At 35.6% G+C, this 21565-nt stretch overlaps 1 protein-coding gene across 2 annotated transcripts in view; it reads left to right on the top strand.

Annotated features, from left to right (window-relative positions):
- The window catches only part of PDE3A (phosphodiesterase 3A), a 300679-nt gene that overhangs the window by 171960 nt on the left and 107154 nt on the right, over window positions 1–21565 (top strand). For both annotated transcript variants that reach the window (XM_065887140.1, XM_065887139.1), the window contains exon 2: window positions 10585–10635. In XM_065887140.1, the coding sequence (XP_065743212.1) occupies window positions 10585–10635 (51 nt within the window). The remainder of the gene's footprint in view (window positions 1–10584; window positions 10636–21565) is intronic.

The following is a 21565-nucleotide window of genomic DNA, read 5'->3' as shown; positions in this document are numbered from 1 at the left end:
TTCCCAAGAAATTAAATTTTTCTCATATTCCGCAGTTTTTAAAGGAGGTGGTGACTAGGAGTGGAAAATGGATTTTGGAGAAATAAGTCTATCACATTAACTACCACCATGAGTTCCATGAAGACAAATCAAATCCCATGTCTTTTTCATTTTCCTTACCAATATACTTAGTTGAGCAAGACCTGATACTTGGTTTGAACTCAATAATTATTTATTGTTAAAGGTTGTACAGTAGAAAAAGTATATGATTTGTAGTCAGCAGAACTGAATTTTCATCCATCCGGTGGGCTAGTGGCTATGTTTCAAGTTCACTTCTCTTTACTCATTTGCATATTTATAAAGTAAGAATGATATGCCTCTATTCTTTGATCATGAAAAAAAAAATGTATAAGAAAAACATTTAGAAAACCGTAAAACAAAAATCCTCAGGATGTGTTCCATGGAAAGCTGTTAATCTCTTTCGAAACAAAAGTGTTCTGTTCAAATGTGTTGAAAATATTACTTAAATGGAGTTCCTTTGTTTAATACTTCACCAGACTTTAATAACGCTAATATGAATTGGGAGTATCCAAGTACTAATTATGTTATGCAGAATTTCACAAGCTTGTTTTACTGTATTGTCATTTCTTTATAAAATATCTAATAGGGGAACACTGCTTGAGCACAATGCCGTGGTGATTGCATTATTAGTAGCATAGTACCCAAAATACAAATCAGCGATAAAAAGTACAAAAATCCCATGTAATCAAGATAGTCAAGATCTATTAAGTAAAAGTAATGGAAGCCCTGTAGCTCAATTGCCGCATATAGGTTTAGGGTAGTGACTGTCATTGTGATGACAGGGACAGAAATAGAATTATGAAAACATTCTAAACCGAAGTGTGGGAACATCATTATCGTCATTAATCAGAAAAAGATACAGGACTTAACAGCAGAGAGGCTGGGATTTCGAACTCCAGAATATTTGAATTTCTTTCTGTTTGAAGTTTTCTCATTCCCCTGTGTTTATGAAATTTATACTGGCTGCTGGGTTGGAACGCTGAGTTAGGATCAGGGATTTATTCTCTGCCAAGTGAATGGAATTTAGGTAGTTATCACCAACTGTGAAAGGAAAAAAAACCCCTTGATTTCAGTCCTGTGTAGTGCTTTACTGTTTTCAGGCTCTCAGCGCTTTCTAAGGAGGGTCAGTTCTAAAGAATCCTTTTTCTCGTGCTAATTTGTCTGAAGATTCAAGATGGGGAGAATAGGAGAAAGTGGGGAATGATAAAGAAACGAGATTTAGCTCTGGGGGAGGATCCTTGAGGCATGAAAGGTTGAGACCTTTAAGCTGAAAAAGACTCATTTCCCTCCCCATGCCTCCCACCCCCCCCCGCCCCCCACCAGGAGTAAAGGGCAAGAGGTAGTAACAGCTATAAAAAAATAAACAGAAATGCTTTGTGACACCCTCTGAGATACCTGATGGATATTTGAGTGGCTTTTTGCAGTATTCTGTGTGGTGTAATCATGTCCGGTCTCCCCTTAGCTCTTCAATAATGTCCCCATCACTTGATAATGCCTTGTAGAGTGGAATGGATTTAGCATGTGGGGGGATGTGATGAAGTGGTGGTAGTGAAGCTAGGCTCTGGGTGAGAACTGAGGCTGCTGGTGGTATCTGGTTTACACGAAGGAGGCTGATGGGGTCTCCCAGGAAGTCTTTGTTTGATTTGGACCATAGGCCAAAGTAGTTAAGAAAATCCCTGAGGCTCCCCACATTGTCACCCAGCCCTCCAGGGTTCTTGGGGTTTGGGGCCTCAAAAGGCCCAATAGAGATGGTATTGGAAAAGATCTACCCTCCTTTATAACTAAATATACAGATTTTCAGTTCCCTTTTCGGCAGAGCACAATATAGCCTTGACCCCCATTGATAACAAGAGGCGAAGGAAAGAAACATCGAGGATTAAGAGCAGTTCCCCTAAAAGGACTAGATGGGCGCTGCACTGGTCTACACTGTCCATCACAGATCGTCCCAGGCCAGGGGACTGCTGTCTAGTGGGCCCTTGCAGGCAGGGGAGCGGGCAGTCCAGGCCCATCTTCCTACATAGAATCCTAGAGAGTGAAAACATAAGTACTAAGGAGATTATGAAAAGAGTATGCCAAGGGAAGAATCCAAAGGGAACATGCCAAGGTTAAATAAGAGCTTTAATTTCCTTATGAATTTGAAAGTCCCAGGCTTCTCATAGTAACTGCAATTAAAAGGCAGCCCCTGCCCTTATGCATTTTATGACTCTTGAAAAACAAAACCGATGTGTAAAGAGACAACAAAATTGTACTATGACTAATACAACGGTGCCTTTGTGGCATATCGTATGTGCTTCATAAATTCTTGTTGTATTGAATAAAACTGAGTGAGAGATCCGGGAAGGGAGAATCCCTGCTCCACGAGTATTTCTCTAGAGAATATACTTTGTTTTTCTTTCTTTTTTTTTTTTTCCGCGGTACGCATGCTCAGCGGCCATGGCTCACGGGCCCAGGCGCTCCGCGGCATGTGGGATCTTCCCGGACCGGGGCACGAACCCATGTCCCCTGCATCGGCAGGCGGACTCTCAACTACTGCGCCACCAGGGAAGCCCTACTTTGTTATTTTTAATTAATGGAGTTAATGACTAACTTTTCTGGACAATTTCATACCAGAGGAAAGGGAGTAAATACCAAATATAGATTTAAAAGATACAACTGTTTTAAAATTTTAGGTGAAGGATGCTCTGCTACTCCTCAGTTGTACCACTTGTACTCCCATCTCAGGGCCTTTGCACCTCTGTATCTTCTGTCTCGCGTGCCCATCCCCTAGATACCTGTGTGTCTGGCTCTCCCGCTTTATACAGGTCTCTGATAAATGTCACTTTTTCAGAAAGGACTTCCCTGATCTACTTAAATAAAATTAGCTCTGTTCCCAGCCCCGACTCACCATTTGCCTCTCATTCTCTATCCTTTACGCTACTCTAGGCATCTTTATAGCTTTATCATCATCTGGTCTATGTTTATTTGTGTATGTTCTATCTCCTTTCATTAGAATTTTAAGAGCCAGGAGAAGAGAGATGCATCTTGGTCTGTTCACTAGTATATAGGTTATGTCTGGAAGAGTTCCTTGCATATAATAGGCACACAGTAAATATTTGCTTAATGAATAAATGATTACATAAAAAGAGGGTTTTATGTTATACTTCCATGTATGTACTATACAGAGTATATATTCATATATATATAATATATAAATTTTAGTGTATATATATTATTTTTGTGTTTTCGAAACTATAGTAATTTTCTTTTTGTAATTTATTTTTTATTGAAGTATAGTTGATTTAAAATCTATTAGTTTCAGGTGTACAGCAAAGTGATTCATATATATATTCATATATATATATATGAGTATATATATTTTTTCTTTTTCAGATTCTTTTCCTGTATAGGTTATTACAAAGTATTGAGTATAGTTCCCTGTGCTATACAGTAGGTACTTGTTTATCTATTTTCTATACAGTAGTGTGTGTCTGTTAACCCCTGACTCCTAATTTATCCCTCCCCCCACTTTTCCCTTTGGTAACCATAAGTTTGTTTTCTATATCTGTGAGTCTATTTCTGTTTTGTAAATAAGTTCATTTGTATCATTTTTTTAGGTTCCACAAATAAGTGATGTAATATATTTGTCTTTCTCTGTCTGACTTACTTCACCTAGTATGATAATCTCATCCATGTCGCTGGAAAGAGCATTATTCCGTTCTTTTTAATGGCTGAATAGTATTCTACTGTATATATACACCACACCTTCTTTATCCATTCATCTGTCATGGACATTTAGGTTGCTTCCATGTCTTGGCTATTGTAAATAGTGCTGCAATGAACATTGAGGTGCATGTATCTTTTTACATTATGGTTTTATCTGAATATATGCTCAGGACTAGGATTGCTGGGTCATATGATAGCTCTATTTTAGTTTTTTTTTGTTTTTTGTTGTTTTTTTTGTGGTACGCCGGCCTCTCACTATTGTGGCCTCTCCCATTGCGGAGCGCAGGCTCAGCGGCCATGGCTCACGGGCCCAGCAGCATGTGGGATCTTCCCGGACCGGGGCACGAACCCGTGTCCCCTGTATCAGCAGGCGTACTCTCAACCACTGCGCCACCAGGGAAGCCCTCTATTTTAGTTTTTTAAGGAACCTCCATACTGTTCTCCATAGTGGCTGCACCAATTTAAATTCCTACCAACAGTGTAGGAAGGTGCCCTTTTCTCCACATCCTCTCAAATATTTATTATTTGTAGACTTTTTGATGATGGCCATTCTGACTGGTGTGAGGTGATACCTCACTGTAGTTTTAATTTTCATTTCTCTAATGATTAGGGACGTTGAGCATCTTTTCATGTGCCTGTTGGCCATCTGTATGTCTTCTTTGGAGAAATGTCTATTTAGATCTTCTGCCCATTTTTTGATTAGGTTGTTTTCTTGATATTGAGCTGTATGATCTGTTTGTATATTTTAGAGATTAATCCCTTGTCAGTTGTATTGTTTGCAAATATTTTCTCCCATTCTGTAAGTTTTCAACAAATGAAGTAGGAGAATAGTTTACTTGAGAATAACTTAAGGATAGCAGTGCGACTGTTACTCTCCATCATTACATTTTTTCATATCTAAAACCACTCGCCTCTTTAAATACATGCAAAGTTTTTTTTTTTTTTTTAATTTTGCATCTAGTTGTGGTTTCCTGCAGCTTACATCCCTTCAGTAATAGGTCTGGTGAGGTTTGTTTTTTTTTTCCAAAAAAGTCCCTAAAAAGGTATTCATGTTTGTATTAACAAATAAAAAACAATAGAACATAGCACAGGGAACTGTTTTACCTACAGAAACACACTTTCAACTCTCTGCATTTCTCATGCTATTATTAACAATATCTCTGCTTGGACAGAACCATTTTGTTTCCATGCTAACTGCTCATTTGTTTCTCCTGTGAACTTTTTAAATTCGGTGTTTGGCAGCAGTTTTGTTTTCCTTGGAACTAAGTACTGTGTAACATACTGTTAGCTGAAGGCTGTGATGTAGAAATTTATTATTAAAAATAAAAGAGAGAAGAATTTATTCCATAAGGATGAAAATGACTTAGTGTCAGGGAAGTTAGGATTTTCAAAATGCTTTACATAGCAGATTGTGTTTCTCTGAAAGGAAGTATATCTTAATTTCCTAGGAATAAATTGAAGCATCTTCATTTTGCCCATCCTGATTAAGGGGAGCTGAGAAAGAAGGAAAGATAGACGGTTTTACGGAGAATTCCTTCTCTTTGCCGTGTGTAGGCATCACTTTGGTGACCTATATATCCTCAAACCTTCTGGTGAGATGTTTATTAAAGTGTTATTACCCAGAGGAGTAATCATAGTTAAATAACCAAGAAGGTATTTTTTATAGAAGGTGAGAGACAAACATTTTTTTCTTCCTGAATTAAGCCATGTACTCTTTATCAACCAGAATGTATTTGAATTTCCTATTTATTATTCATTTTTTAGTTTCAATTTCTCTTTCTCTTTTACATTTCAATTGATCATAAAAGCAGAAGCATTCCTCCTCCAAAAAGATTATCATATCAGGTTAATAAACTTTTTGTCTCTCTTCCCAGAATGGCCTAGGTGTCATGCTGCTCTTCACTTATCTTGAAAGTGTAGTCCATTCAAGTGACTTCAACTGCAAAAAGAAAAAAATGATTCCACAAATTCTACTTCTGTTCGTCGTCCATGACCCATTTCTGTCTTTTATCTAATCCCATGACATGTCAATGGACATCTGCAACTTAACACTAATCCTACCTGTGGACTCAAAGGATGTTTCAACTTTCTCACTGATATAACATCAACATCAGTTTGCACTTAATTCTGTAATTCATTGACTTATTATGCAAGCTCTCCTCTTTACTATTTATTATAACTGACCAATTTTTTTCATTTGTCCGAATCGTTAGTTAAGAGAGTAGGGCTAGGGAGGTATCTCTGTACTTCTAAAACATTTAGCTCTATGGTTCTGCTTTAATAGGAATAGTTACCAGCAGCCAAATGCTTCATTTTAACTTAAATAATCTGTAATATTGAATAAGTCAGGCAGTTTATCATACTATGGATAGTTTTTTTAAAAGGGATCATGATGCTTATTTTAGTCCTGGATCTGTGATCTGAGGACAGTGCTCTTATGACAGTAAAATAAATTCTGTGTCTGTAGATAGGGTAAAAATTCAAATGCTGTCATGTACCAATATGAAGCTGATACTCACTCCCCTTTCTGTGCCAGGTATGCAATAATCATGGGAGGAAGTAGAGTCCTGACACCCTATCCAGTCCTCCCCGCCTTTCCCTGCATTTAAAAAACAAATGCGAGAAAATACTGTAACAAACCCTGTATAACTCAACACTGAAGTAATGTTAAATTTTGGCTCAGATTTTTTCAATGAAAAGTATCAACGGATACTTTTTTAATGATAAAGCCCTTGTGTGATTTCCTCAAGTCCAAAGGGAATACAATCTTTGTTGATTTCCTTTGCCTTTCTTCTTATTGGATAGAGAACATTCCAGTATCTTATTCATTTCAGAGTTTTTTTATATTTTGGGTATTTCACAGAGCATGTAGATTTATGTAACTTTTTATTACCTAGAAAAAAGTAGCAGCAGTATTATTTTAAAATACATTTTGAAATATTACCACATGCTTTGTCAACTCAGACTTTCAAATATATTATAATAATGGTATTAAATAGATAATATAAATATATAATGATACAGTGGAATAGAATTCCCTTAGCCTAAATCTCTCTCATTACTCTATTGTATACTGCAAGGAAATAACTCTCTCTGATACGTAACACATTTGACAAATTTACTATTTTAAAGCTTAAAATAAAAGGTTGGAGAGGGCTTCCCTGGTGGTGCAGTGGTTGAGAGTCTGCCTGCCGATGCAGGGGACACGGGTTCGTGCCCCGGTCCGGGAAGACCCCACATGCTGCGGAGCGGCTGGGCCCGTGAGCTATGGCCGCTGAGCCTGTGCGTCCGGAGCCTGTGCTCCGCAACGAGAGAGGCCACAACAGTGAGAGGCCCGCCTACCGCAAAATAAATAAATAAATAAATAAAAGTTTGGAGAGTGAAACTTTTGGAGGTTTATAAGTTCTGGTTTGTAAATTCTCTTCTGTAGTAAGTGATGACCCAAATGAGTCTGCATTTTGGTTGTTTTTGTTCTTTGACTAAAAATTGTCTTTAAGATAGTTAATGGCAGAGGGCAGTGAATCCCATGGTTTTCTTACCTTAGTTCTGATCTTGGAGAAATGTTATATTCTTGACTTAGTATCTGTCATCATCAGATATTCCCCCTTAAATTCATATAGGTGGATGACAGTTCGTGTTTCTGATGTATTTACCTCTTTTAATTGTGATACTCATGCGTGGTAGAATTTACCAAGTTACCCTGTTCGTTTAAATTCACTAGCAAGAGGGTAATAGTCATAACAGCCTTTCATAACCTATTTTCTTGAGAACATTTAGATAAAATAGTGAGAGAGAGAAGGTAAGCCTTCTGCTTAAAAATCATTTTCATTTATCAGTCTAGTACTCAAGTTTATTATTTCTTTAGGGTTGCCAACGCAAGCATCTCACCTCCCTGTTATTAATGAAAGATATTCCCAAAGTCTCAATAGGACAATGGTTGAAATTGTCAAGAATTGTTTTGCTAGTTCTAGTGAATAATTACTTAAATATCCTTAGTTTATGTTTCTGAATCAGACTATTTCATTGGTTGATTAGTATTTAATCTTATTATAATTAACTTTAAATTAGTATTAATGAATATTTACTAGCAGATGTATTGCCAATAAATCTACAAATTTTAAAAATTAAAGAAATATCTACTAAGCAGTTCAATTTTATGTGATGATGATTATCTGGGCTAATTTACCCAAAATTGCGTGCTAGCCAAATAATTAAATCATTGTAATACTTCTAAGGCTTGCAATAATCGACTGTCTTATTAAAAATGAGTAATTTAAAATGACGTAGTTGTATTTTTCACTCATTATACCATGAGCATTTCTCATGTAATTTTTTAAAAGGCTCTGAAGGTCAATTTTTTTTTTAACATCTTTATTGGAATATAATTGCTTTACAATGGTGTGTTAGTTTCTGCTGTATAACACAGTGAATCAGCTATACGTATACATATATCCCCATATCCCCTCCCTCTTGCACCTCCCTCCCACCCTCCCTCTCCCACCCCTCTAGGTGGACACAATTTCTAATTGCTATATTATATTCTTTTCTATCCTATAATTTATTGAATAGTTACCCTTTTGTTGGATAACACAGTGATTAGCACATTATAACTACTAGATTCTTACAATTTTATTTACTGGTCAAAGTGTATGAATTTTTAGTAGTATGTAATATGTATTAAAGTTGACATACATGGTACATGTCTATATTTATAAGTGTTATATGTGTATGCATATATATATATATCAATATATATATTTGCTATATGTGTATACTTATCTCCCTAAATCCTAACCTAATATTCTACATTATCAATTTGCTAAAAAATAGGCAACAATAGTTTTTTGTTATTGTCTATACTGAATTTCTTTTACTTCCAGCAAAGTCAGTTGTTTCCCATAAAACTCTTGACTTGATATTTATTGTGTAAATTGTCCTTATCCTTTCTTCCAGTTATCTACTAGAGTTGTGTTTATTTCAAGTTTGTAGAGTTCTTAGTGTCCTGAAGATATTACCTACCATTTACTGCAGATATTTTGCCAATTTGACATTTGCGCAGACATTTGAAGATTTCATGTAGCCTGATAAATTCATCTGTGTTTTTTTTTTAATTTGGAAAATCTTTATATATTCCAAAGCAGTTTAAGTATTTGTCTTGATTTTATTCTATTTTATATTTATAGTTTGATCTTTTAAAAATTTAACTCTTTTTATCTATATAGAAGTTACATATATTGTAAGGTTCAGCTCCAAGTTTTTCTTTTTTCATTTGTTGAATAATTCATCAAATACCCATTGATTTTTATATTTTATTTTTTACCTTTTGTTACTACATGTACTTGAATTTATTTCAGAACTGTCCACCACATTTCATTTATTTGTATTTTGAGTCTTAAATCATTATCCTATAATTTGAGTTAAATTTTATAATACACTTCAGTAACCACTAGGGCATTTTCATCTCTTCTAATATTTTGATTCTTAGAAGTTCATTCTCTCAGATAAAATTTAGGTGCTTGTGTTTTTCTATTTTTTTCTTAAAAAAATACAAACAGCTTTTGATTGAAATTGAGTTAAACCTGTAAATTTATTTGGGTGAAAATGAACACAATAATTTTATTGAATTCACTTGTCTTAACCAGGAGCACTGTATGTTTATCAGTAAGCTTTTACCATTTCCTGTGTATGGTTATCAAACATTTCTTGATAATGTTCAAAAGTATATTACCTTTTTGTTGCTATTGTGATCAGTTCCTTTGTTATAGCTACTGAAGAGTCACTGTTGTTGTACAGAAGAGTTAATGTATAGAAGTATGTTCTATAGTATGTCTTGTTAGCATGCTAGCTTCTTAGTGGTAAGGAGTTCTTCCATTGGTACACGTGACTAGTGAGTATACTGGACAGAGAAATGGAATTTTATTCCTCTCAGTTGGTATCTTGCATTTTCTTAATGCTCTTCAAGTTAAATGTTATTTTCAATAAATAAATATTATTCTTTGAAGCAAAGTAGCTCAGGACTATTACAACTATGGGAATAACTTGATAATGTTTTGTAGCCTCTGTTTTTATGAAAATTTACATTTTGTGACTTTGGGGGCATATTTCACATTAAATAATTTTGCTCCTTCGAACTCTCATATTTTTGTGATATTATCGAAACAGAATTTAAAATGATTGAAATATTTTGGCCTTCTGGTTCTTGTCATTCTTGACAGTAGAGTAAGCTACACTAGTAGATTTCTGTAGCATATTTTCTTAATAAACTAGAAGCTTAATGGTATGAAAATAAAGCTTAACGTGGTTTAACATTGATCTAGAATGTTCCTGACAACCGTAAAGCTGTACATTACAGACTCATTTTGTCACACAGTGATATTAAAATATCTTCAAAACAACTAGTAGTTGAACTATTAGCTATCAAACCAGAAGTGTATTACTTCAGGTATGTTAATTTACTCATGAGGTCAATATAATACCCTACTATTAAAACATAGTTTTCAAAAGCCTCATTATTCTTTAAAATAAAGAGTAGAAATAGTTGCCATGTAAAATAGGTATCATTGGGCTTCCCTGGTGGCGCAGTGGCTGAGAGTCCGCCTGCCGATGCAGGGGACACGGGTTCGTGCCCCGGTCCGGGAGGATCCCACATGCCGCGGAGCGGCTGGGCCCGTGAGCCATGGCCGCCGAGCCTGCGCGTCCGGAGCCTGTGCTCCGCAACGGGAGAGGCCACAACAGTGAGAGGCCCGCGTACCGCAAAAAATAAATAAATAAAAATAAAATAGGTATCATTTAACTTACTGTCATTATTACATTATCTTACAGCTCATGGGGCATTCAGAATGGGACCACAAACGAGGGCCAAGAGGATCACAGGTAGGTTTCTTTTCCTTTCCTTTTTTGCATTTTGTGTCTTAACACTTTGAGCCATGAGTTTTCTAAAACTCATGAAATAATAATGAGAGAGAGGAAGAGACAAAAGAATCATGCCATTTGTTTTTATTTAAGTTAGCTGTAATTAAAGTCAGGTTTCAAATCCCAAAGGCAGATGCCAGTATATTCCTCTGAAGAGCTTTCCGTTATCCCAGACTGGTTGTGTTTATATGAATGTAGATTTTATATTCATCTTGTCTCTGCAGAATACAGTTTGATCAGCAACCTACTCTCTTGATTTTATTCCCTTCCTTTGAAAATTTTTCTATGTATTTTCTTCTTTTCTCTACCTTCCTGGTTTTGGTTAAATATTTTGAAATATAATGAGAATAAACCCTGAACTAATTACAGAGTTTTGTCTCTAAATGAACTGTCTTCTTCTTAGGGAAATAGAAAGATGAAAGGACCTATTATTTTGGAAAAGAAACAAATTATAAAACTTTCTATATTACCAGACTGTTCTCATTGTCTTACTTTATGTCTTAGGCAAGGAGAAAAGCTTCCATGACGCATTTATGCTTTTTAATGACCTAATTAGACAATGTGAATTTGTTTTGCTTCTGTAATTACTTTGTCTGACAGAATAAAGGCTGAGTTTTACACTAAGAAAATTGCCTCTCCTCCTAGGGTATTTTGTGAAGAAATGTAAAAATCATTTCTCTCTTAGCAGCCTGTGCTTACCTGACTGTAAACGTGCTAAATAAAAAATTAAGTGGGTGGAACATTTTAATCTTTGCCGCTCACATGTTTTATTTGCCACTAAAAAATATGGTTAAGAGAGAGTTTACTGTACGATACTGTATATGAAAGATCATTGTGAAATGTCAGCGTCTCCCAAGTGTTTTACCAAGCTGACATGACCTGTGCTGTCATTAAGATTGCACGGACAACAGTTTCATTTCGGTCACTAGGGAAATACAACCAAGTCAGTCAGTTGTTTTTAGGGGAGAGTTTAATAGCTGTGGTTTTATTTTTGTCCATTATCAATTTGATTAGTAGATAATATAAACCAGTCCAATTAAATTAGGATTATCCAAAAGGATTTATGCCTCATTCTCCCTCACTGTCACTTCCTTGTCTCCATTTTCTCTGGCAGCTCTCCCTCTGTACACATTTATTATTTTAAATCAGAATTTTCGGCAAGATTGGCAATGAAATGATGAAATTAATGCATGGTGGACGCTTTGTAATTCTAGACCCATCAGAAGTAAAGATGAGCACCAGTAAGAAACTCTGTGGTTTCTGATTATTGCCACCATAGACATTTTGACTCAGAACACACCAAGCAACTTGATGAGGGCATGTCCTTTCAAAGTAATGTAGTGTTTTTAAAATTTGTTGAAAAAATATATAATATACTCGCCATATAACCTATTTGGATATAATTTATCTTCAAGTTTGGATTGGTCACTCTGTCGTTATAAATTGAAATATAATGTCATAAAGGCCCAGCATCGTTTATGTTAACTTTAAACGTAAAAAATCCCAGAATGAAAATTTTTAGAATTCCAGCTATTGCACATAGCTAGAAAACTTCAGATTTCCACATATACATGAAAAATATTTTCATAAATAAAGTATGATTATATTTAGAAGCTTGAGATGATTCTGAAAAGCAAGGCACTAGAAAGTTCTTGCATGAACTACCGTTATCAGCATCAAGGTTTTTCGTGAACCTCTCAACTAGCTAAATAAGCATTCGAAATGGGGTATACCTTTGTCTCACCCTTGACCCTCAACTCAGATTAAAAAAAAATTGTCAATGTCAAAAGCAAAAACACACACCAAAAAAAAAAAACCGATAACAATTACAACAGAATACCTTATTGTTTGGAAATTCCAGATTAGTCAATTAAGCACAAAAGTAGTAACCTCTTATCTAATTCTGATTCTCCACTGCGGCGGGGGGGGGGGGGGTGGGGGGGGGGGTGGGGGTGGGGAGGTGGGGGGGGAAGACAGTATATTTATGTTTTAGATGATTGATCCCTTCTTATTTTGCTACCATTTCCTTGGACAATATGTCTAAAGTCTTTCGGCCATTTGAAAGGAATTTCAGACAGACTGCATTTGAACACAGATCTCTTAAGTATTTTACGACTACCACAGGGCCTTACTCAAATCCCATCTCAATTTAGTTTAATTGAAGACAGGTTTTTAAGCACTTACTATGTGGATAGCACTGTGGTAGGTCTCATTGAAGAAAAACTGAGTGACAAGTTTACTGCATTGCAAGAGCTTACAAGGTATGGTTGGAAATAGAGCAATACTTGAGTAGGTAATTTGCATATAAGGCAGAGTGGTAGATGTAAAATTAAGTATATAAACAAAGTGTGATAAGAGTTTAGGTGGGACAGAGTATTTATTTATGCCTAGTAGAACTGGGAAATTTGGTGGTATGTGAGGTGGGCCTTCAAGGTTGGGTAGTAAGGTTTCAGAAGTGAAAAGAGGGAAAGGGAAAAGCTTGAGGAAAAGTCTGAACTGGTAAAGTGTGGGGTTTGGATTTCTGTGAATTTACTTTATAAACCCTTCCTGCCTAGGGACTGTTGCAGGAACTACTGTGAAAGAATGATCCAGGGAGTGTCATTCTTTATTGAGCAGGTACGAGGAGGAAGTAAGGAGGGTTAAGAATTTGTAATCCAGAGAAAGACAAATGCTGCATGTTTTCACTTATATGTTGAATTTAAAAAACAGAGCAAATGAACATATATAACAAAACAGAAACAAATTCAAAGATACAGAAAACAAATTAGTGGTCTCCAGAGGGGAGGGTGGAAGAGAGATGGGAGAAACAGGTGAAGGGGACTAAGAGATCCCAGCTACCAGTTGTAAAAAAAAATAAGTCATAGGGATGTAATGCACAGCCAAGGGAATGTAGTCAGTGATATTATAATAACTTTGTAGAGTGCATAATCTATAAAAATATCAAATCACTATGTTTTACACCTGAAATTAAGATATTTTAGGTCAAATATACATCAGTTGTTTTGGAAAAAAAAAAGAAGAATGAGTCCCAGTAACACAGGCCAGTTCACAGGGAAGATGTTAAGTTTAGTGTTAGAAGTGTTAAGAGAGAAGTGAAGATGACAATTCCAAAAGGGAATTTCAGACAAATACTTGGGGTGCCGTTCTGGGCTATGTAGCCAGATGAAAGCAGAAGATGTCAGTTAGGGAATGCCAATCATTCTTGTGAAAATCAAACTACATTAGGCAATGGATTCCAGAAGAAGGATATTAAAAGAGAAAAACAGAAGAAAGGCTCATTCTTGAGGGAGACTCCGTGTAAGGGCTGGGAGGAGCCTGGGGAGGGAGTTAAAGCATGTACATGGGCTCACTAGAGACCAGAGGAAGAAGTAATGCAGAACCCGAAGTAGTGAGTATACTGTCAAGTTACACTCAGAAGAAGGCTGAGACCACAACCAAAGTTTCAAGAAAACAAAAGAAGTAGGAAATGCTTTTGGATGTAGTGATGAGCAGGGCACTAGTGAACTCTGAGAATGCACTTTTGGTCAAGAAGAGGTGGAAAAATAGAATACAGAAATTAAGAAGAGAATTAGTGTGAGATAGTGGAGGAGTTTTGTTTTAAAAGAAAAGTAGAATTAAGAAGGAGGTGACAAACAGTTTCCTACTGTGTAGCTCAGGGAACTATATTCAGTATTCTATGATAAACCATAATAGAAAAGAATATAAAAAAGAATGTGTGTGTGTTTGTATATATATATATATATATATATATATATATATATATATATATATATATATCTGAATCACTTTGCTGTACAGCAGAAATTAACACAACATTGTAAATCAACTATGCTTCAATAAAACGAAAGAGAAATAGGTGGCAACAGAAGTGAGGAAAATTTATTTTTATGCTAAAGTAGGATGTATGTCTTAATAACTATTAATGACAAAGAGAATCAGTAGAGAGAAGAAAATTCTCAATAGTGACCTATTTAAGGACTGAGAAAATAGTGTAATCCAGGGAAGGGAATGCAATTTCTCCCAGTATGGTCCTTTGGGCTGGTCCCTTTGACACCTGTTTATGTGTTTTTCTCACACTCCACCAGTTCCCACCCTAGACTCCGCCATTCACCCTAGTTCAGAAAAACTGACCATGTTCTCAAATGAACTACTGGATAGATCCACCAAAAAGCACAAATGAAGAAGTTTTGGAAAGAAAGTAGGCACATTTATACCAGAAAAGGAGAGAAGAAATAGGGGCAGATAGCACAAAAATGAAAGAAATACTTTGAGCCTAATGACTTCAGTTTTCTTGCTAGAGAAAGGGTACATAAACTTGGGGATATTATAGTGGAAAGCCTTGAATGGTAGAAAATATATGGAGTACATTTGTTTTAGATTTCCAAAAATGGAACTGACTTGATGTGTGAACATACCTGGTAGAAAGCAGTGGGCTATGACAGATGTGAGTGGGTAGCCTGCAAGACAAATTTTAACGTATTTTACTTTAATGCAAAAAACACCAATATATGTCAGGAACTGTTTTTAGCCTTCGAGGAGTCAAAAATTGAACTAAATGACTTTGCCCTTCAGGAAGGAAGTATATAGTTTTGCCTAAAGGCAGCCTTAACTCAGAGGATAAAAATGATCAGCTCATATTGAGGGCATTCGTCATTACCAGGATAGAGTTAAACTTCTCCTGGCTTTCCCCCTACATGCTTGCTAAATAAAAGATTTTCTCAAATTTGATGTCATCTCCCAGAATTATATGTGCATTATCACAGATGATAAGGTGTACCTTTCATATCAAATACTTACATAGAAAAATACATATCTTACTTCAAGTAAATTCCAACACTTAATTGCATGTAACTCTTCAAGCTCAGTAAGAATTTAATTAAAATTGATTTATTTACTCTTTACTCAATAATTCTGTGACATTTGTCAGCTCACAGCTTTCAAACTGGTATTTTCTTCTTTTTATTTTTAAAGTATGTGGTCTCAAATAGTAGATCATCCAAATTTTGGAAGATGCTAAATGATAAATAAACTTTCAGCAGCAGGCAGAACTCTTTTCTCTGGCAGCATTTCCAGTAATACCAAACGAAGTCAGGGGATAAAATTCTCAGAAGGCAATTATGTTTTTTGCTTTTTCTTTCTTCTAAATTCTTGAAGAAAAGTTTTTCAGTGGGAAGTTAAGAGAAACCATAGAAAATTGCTCTCCTTTGAAAGATTAAAAGTGGTAGAAGGGCATTGAAGGAGCCAATAATTTACTTATCACTTAGCTAAGGGTCTGTGAGAAAAGATGAATTTGTGAATTTGCAAACTTCCTAACACTTTACTGTGCTAGGAACCAGCAGGCCCATACTTATCAGTAGTTAGAGACTAGCCAGTTCTTTAGTATTTAGTATATTATTGATATACTAAACTATTTATCACTAGAGACTAGCAGATTCTGTAGTCATTTAGTGTGTGTGTGTGTATATTAACATATATATTAATGTTTATATACTACCAGCCAAGTTTTATCAATTACACTTAAGACTACTTATTGAAGAAACAGCTTACATGTGATCTATCTAGTCTTCAAATAAGTTAGGTATTTTTTTAGACAATGAAATTCTTGTTTGTATGTTTCTAAGTCATTAGAGTATTGTATTACAATAAAAGAAATTAACTGAATATTCTGGTGGGAAAAAAGGTAATAGATGGCACTAGGCTATTGGTATGCTTAAAATGAAATGAAATTGAAAATGTAACACGTTAAAATTTATGGGATGTAGCAAAAGCGCTTCTAAGAGGGAAGTGTATAGAGATAAATGCCTACCTCAAGAAACAGGAAAAGTCTCAAATAATCTAACTTTACATCTCAAAGAACTAGGAAAAGAAGAAAAAACGAAGACCCAAGTTAGTAGAAGGAAAAGATGATAAAGAATAGACAGAAATAAATGAAATAGAGACTAAAAAAGCAATAGAAAAGATCAATGAAACTAAGATCTGCTTCTTTGAAAAGATAAAATTGACAAACCTTTAGCTAGGCTCACCAAGAAAAAAAGAGAGAGGACTCAAATTGATAAAAATCAGAAATGAAACAGGAGATGTTACAAACAGGAGATGTTAGAAACACAAAGGATCATGAGAGACTACTATCAATAATTATACGCCAACAAATTGGGCAACTTAAAAGAAGTGGATAAATTCCGAGAAACATACAATCTACCAAGACTGAATCATGAAGAAACAGAAAATCTGAACAGATCAATAATAAGTAAGGGGATTGAATATGTAATTAAAAACCTTCCAACAAAGAAAAGACCAGGACCAGAAGGTTTCACTGGTGAATTCTACTAAATATTAGCACTAATTACCACCAATCCTTCTCAGACTCTTTCAAAAATTGTAGAAGGTAGGAACACTTCTGAACTCATTTTATAAGGCCACCATTACCTTGATACCAAAACCAGGCAAGGACACTACAAGAAAAGGAAGTTAAAAGTCAATATCCCTGATGAACATAGGTGCAACAATCCTCAACAGAATATTAGTAAACTGAATGCAACAATACATTAAAATGATCATACACCATGATCGAGTGGGATTTATTCCAGAAAAGCAAGGATGGTTCAAATCTGCAAATCAGTCAGTGTGACACACCACATTAACAAAATAAAGGATAGGAATCTTATGGTCATCTCAATAAATGCAGAAAAGAACTTGACAAAATTCAACATCCATTTATGATGAAAACTCTCAACAATATGGGTAAAGAGGGAACGTGTCTTAACATACTAAAGGCCATGTATGACAGGCTCACAGTGGACATTGTACTGTGTCAGCTTTTCCTCTAAGAACAGGAACGTGGCAAGGATGCCCACCCTCTCCACTTTTATTCAACATAGTACTGAAAGTTCTAGCCAGAACAATTAGGCAAGAAAAAAAAAAAAGAAAAAAAAGGCATCTAAATTGGAAAGTAAGAAGTAAAACTATCACTATTTGCAGATGACACGGTATCAGTTATAGAAAGCCCTAAAGACCCCATCAAAAAACTGTTAGAACTAATAAACAAATCCATTAAATGTGCAGAATATAAAATCAGTACACAAAAATTTGTTGTTTTTTTACACTAATAATGAAGTGTCAGAAAAAGAAATAAAGAAAACAATCCCACGTACAATTGCATCAAAAAGAATAAAATACCTAAGAATACATTTAACCAAGGAGGTGAAAGAACTGAATATTAAAAATAACAAGACATTAATGAAAGAAATTGAAGAGGTCACAAAGAAATAGAAAGATATTCTGTGCACATGGATTGGAAGAATTAATATTGTTAAAATGTCCATAATACCCAAAAGCAATCTACAGATTCAGTGCAATCCCTACCAAAATTCCAATGGTATTTTTCAAAGGATAGAACAAACATTCCTAAAATTTGTATGGAACTATGAGATTCCAAATAGCCAAGCAATCTTGAGAAAGAAGAATAAAGCTTGAGACATCACACTCCCTGATTTCAAACTATATTACAAAGATAAAGTAATCAAAACACTATGGTATTATCATAAAAACAGACATATAGATCAATGGAACAGAGTAGAGAGCCCAGAAATAAACCCACACATATATTTATGACAAAGGAGCCAGGAATATACAAAGAGGACAGGACAGTCTCCTCAATAAATGGTGTTGGGAAAAACTGGACCACAGCATGCAAGCACATAAAACTGGACCACTCTCTTACACAATATACAAACATTAACGCAAAGTGGATTAAAGACTTGAATGTAAGACCTGAAACCATAAAACTCTAGAGGAAAAGATAAATGGTAACCTTCTCGACATAGGTTGTGGTAATTATTTTTTTTAATCTGTCACCAAAAGCAAAAGCAACAAAAGCAAAAATAAACAAGCAGAACTATATCAAAGGAAAAAACTTCTCCACAGCAAAGGAAACCAAAAACAAAATGAAAAGGCAACCTGATGAATAGGGGAAGATATTTGCAAATCACATATCTAATAAGGGGCTAGCATCCAAAATATATAAAGAGCTTATACAACTCAATAGCAAGACAAAAACAATTTGATTTAAAAATGGGTAGAAGATCTGAATAGACATTTTTCCAAAGAAGACAGACAGATGGCCAGCAGGTACATGAAAAGATGCTCAACATCATTAATCATCAGGGAAATGCAAATCAAAACCACAAAGAGTTATCTCGTCGTACCTGTTAGGATGACTTATCAAAAAGACAACAAATACCAAGTGTTGGTGAGGATGTGGAAAAAGGAAACCCTTGTGCACTGTTGGTGGGAATGTAAGTTAGTACAACCACTATGGAAGACAATGGTTTTCCATAAATTAAAAATAGAACCACCATATGATCCAGCAATTTCCACTTCCGGGTATTTATTCAAAGAAAATGAAAACACTAACTGAAAAAGATATATGCACCCCCATGTTCATTGCAGCATTGTTTTCAATAGCCAAGATATGGTAGCAACCTAAGTGTCCATCAGTGGATGAATGGATAAAGAAGATGTGGTATATATACACAATGGAATATTATTCAGCCATAAAAAAGAATGAAATGTCGCCATTTGTGACAACTTAGATGGACCTTGAAGGCATTACACTAAGTGAAATAAGGCAGGCATAGAAAGACAAATACCATATGGATCTCTCTTATATGTGGAATCTAAAAAAAATAAATAAAAAGCTCATAGATACAGAGAACAGACTGATGGCTGCAAGGGGTGGGGAGTGTGAGAAATAGGTGAACTGTTTTATGTTTTTTTAGTTTAAATGAATACAATTTTTAAATCTATTTTAAAAAATATTTATTTATTTTATTTTGGGCTGTGTTGGGTCTTTGTTGCTGCGCGTGGGCTTTCTCTAGTTGCAGTGAGCGGGGGCTACTCTTGGTTGCGGTGCACGGGCTTCTCATTGTGGTGGCTTCTCTTGTTTCAGAGCATGGGCTCTAGGCGCGCAGGCTTCAGTAGCTGTGGCACATGGGCTCAGTAGTTGTGGCTTGTGGGCTCTATAGCGCAGGCTCAGTAGTTGTGGTGCACAGGCTTAGTTGCTCCGCGGCATGTGGGATCTTCCCAGACCAGTGCTCAAACCCGTGTCCCTGCGTTGGGAGGCGGATTCTTAACCACTGTGCCGCCAGGGAAGTCCCGAATACAATTTAAAAAAATAATTTTAAAAATTAAAAATGATCTGTGTCCTCTTTAGTAGCATGGCTTTAATTATCTACCACATGCTAGAAGCTCCAAACTATAAAACTTCTAGAATAAGCAGCATCTATCTACATCAGTTAGCTCTTGCAGGATTATAGTAAGTCTCGAGGATGAATTTCGATTGGAAGTTATTATCAGTCAGTATCTTGTCTACTTGGGTATTCAAGAGAATAGATCTGTTAATAATAGCTACTAAAGTTCATGAACCTAAACATTTGCCTCCTAGTGCTCTAATTTGGTAATAGATCAATTCTTTCTAGGTTAAATCATTTGTTTTTGATAAAAGAGAGTGTGAGAGTAATTTAAATGCCTTCCAGGCATACCTGGAATAATGCTATGTAAATTTATTAAAGTTAACTCCATGTAATACATTTTAGAAAGACTGTCATCCAGATTTCCCCATAATTTATTCCAGGGGATTAATGTGAGCAGGTTGGGAGTTCATTATTACGTCACCCAAATGCCTAATGTGTTACCGAGGATAATTCACGCCCTAGATGAAGCTGGCTGCCCATGTTGCTTTTTCTGCAAAGAGAGTGTTTTTTAATTTGCATTTCCTTCTCCTTTTTCACTTTTCCATATATTAATCTACTAACTGTTCCCACTGGTTTAGAAATTGTTCCAATAATAATTTCATTTTTTGGCAACCCTCCAAGGAAAGTTTTTTGTTTTTATTGTTGTGTTGTGAAATTTGTTTGAATTTTGTTTACGTGGACAGGGCCACACACCAAATATTTGCCTGGGCCCTATACACGTTAGGACTGGCCTTATCATCACATACGTTAGTGGCAGGAAAGGACCTGCTTGTTTAATACTTATTGAATGACCCTCTTATCTTGAAGACTGGACATCGTTCACATGACATGTGAACTGCGTTATGCTTGTTTCTGTTAAATCAGAACTTTCTGGTACATTATATGAAATAAAACAAAGATGAGTATTTCACACCCATCTCGTCCATTAAACCTTCCTCTAGATGTTTTAAATTTTACCCTTTAGTTACCCTCCCCTTCATTCTGTGAAATTGCTTTGGTCTAGTTAGAGTTTAGTGTTATGTCTTTAATTTGCATTGAGAGACTTTACAAGGCACAGTCTTAGAGAGTTTGTCCTGGTAGGGATAATTTTGGAAATGTCCACAACATCCGTGGTGTCAAAAGGATGCAGAGACATTTTCTTTGTTTTTGTTCAGAGAAGGGAAAATGGTGTTTCTCTTTAACTAGTAAACCCAGTAGTTTATTACTTCTTCAGCATCTCTGGTCTCTCCCCAGTAGATGCCAGTGGCAGAGTCCCCGCCCTCCAGTTGTGATAAGGAAAAATGCTTCCAGACCTTGTCAGGTGTTCCTTGGGAGGCAAAATTGCTTCTGGTTGGGAACTAGTATTGAGATTATGGCATAATCTCTTCACCATGCATATCGAAGAGAATAAATAGATATTTACTGATTAGTTTCAACATGTCATATAGGAAAATGGGAAGATGCTTCTTCAAGTATATATGCTTTCAAGCTTTCAGGTTCCTTTTTTTAAATTAAAGTATAGTTGATTTACAATGGGGTGTTAATTACTGCTGTACAGCAAAGTGATTCGGTTACATATATATATATACATCCTTTTTAAAATATTCTTTTCCATTATGGTTTATCATAGGATATTGAATATACTCCTCTGTGCTAGACAG

This window comes from Phocoena phocoena, chromosome 11 (genome assembly GCF_963924675.1).
Source record: "Phocoena phocoena chromosome 11, mPhoPho1.1, whole genome shotgun sequence".
In the NCBI taxonomy this organism is placed as follows: Eukaryota; Metazoa; Chordata; class Mammalia; order Artiodactyla; family Phocoenidae; genus Phocoena; species Phocoena phocoena.
This window is presented reverse-complemented; position numbering and strand designations above follow the sequence as displayed.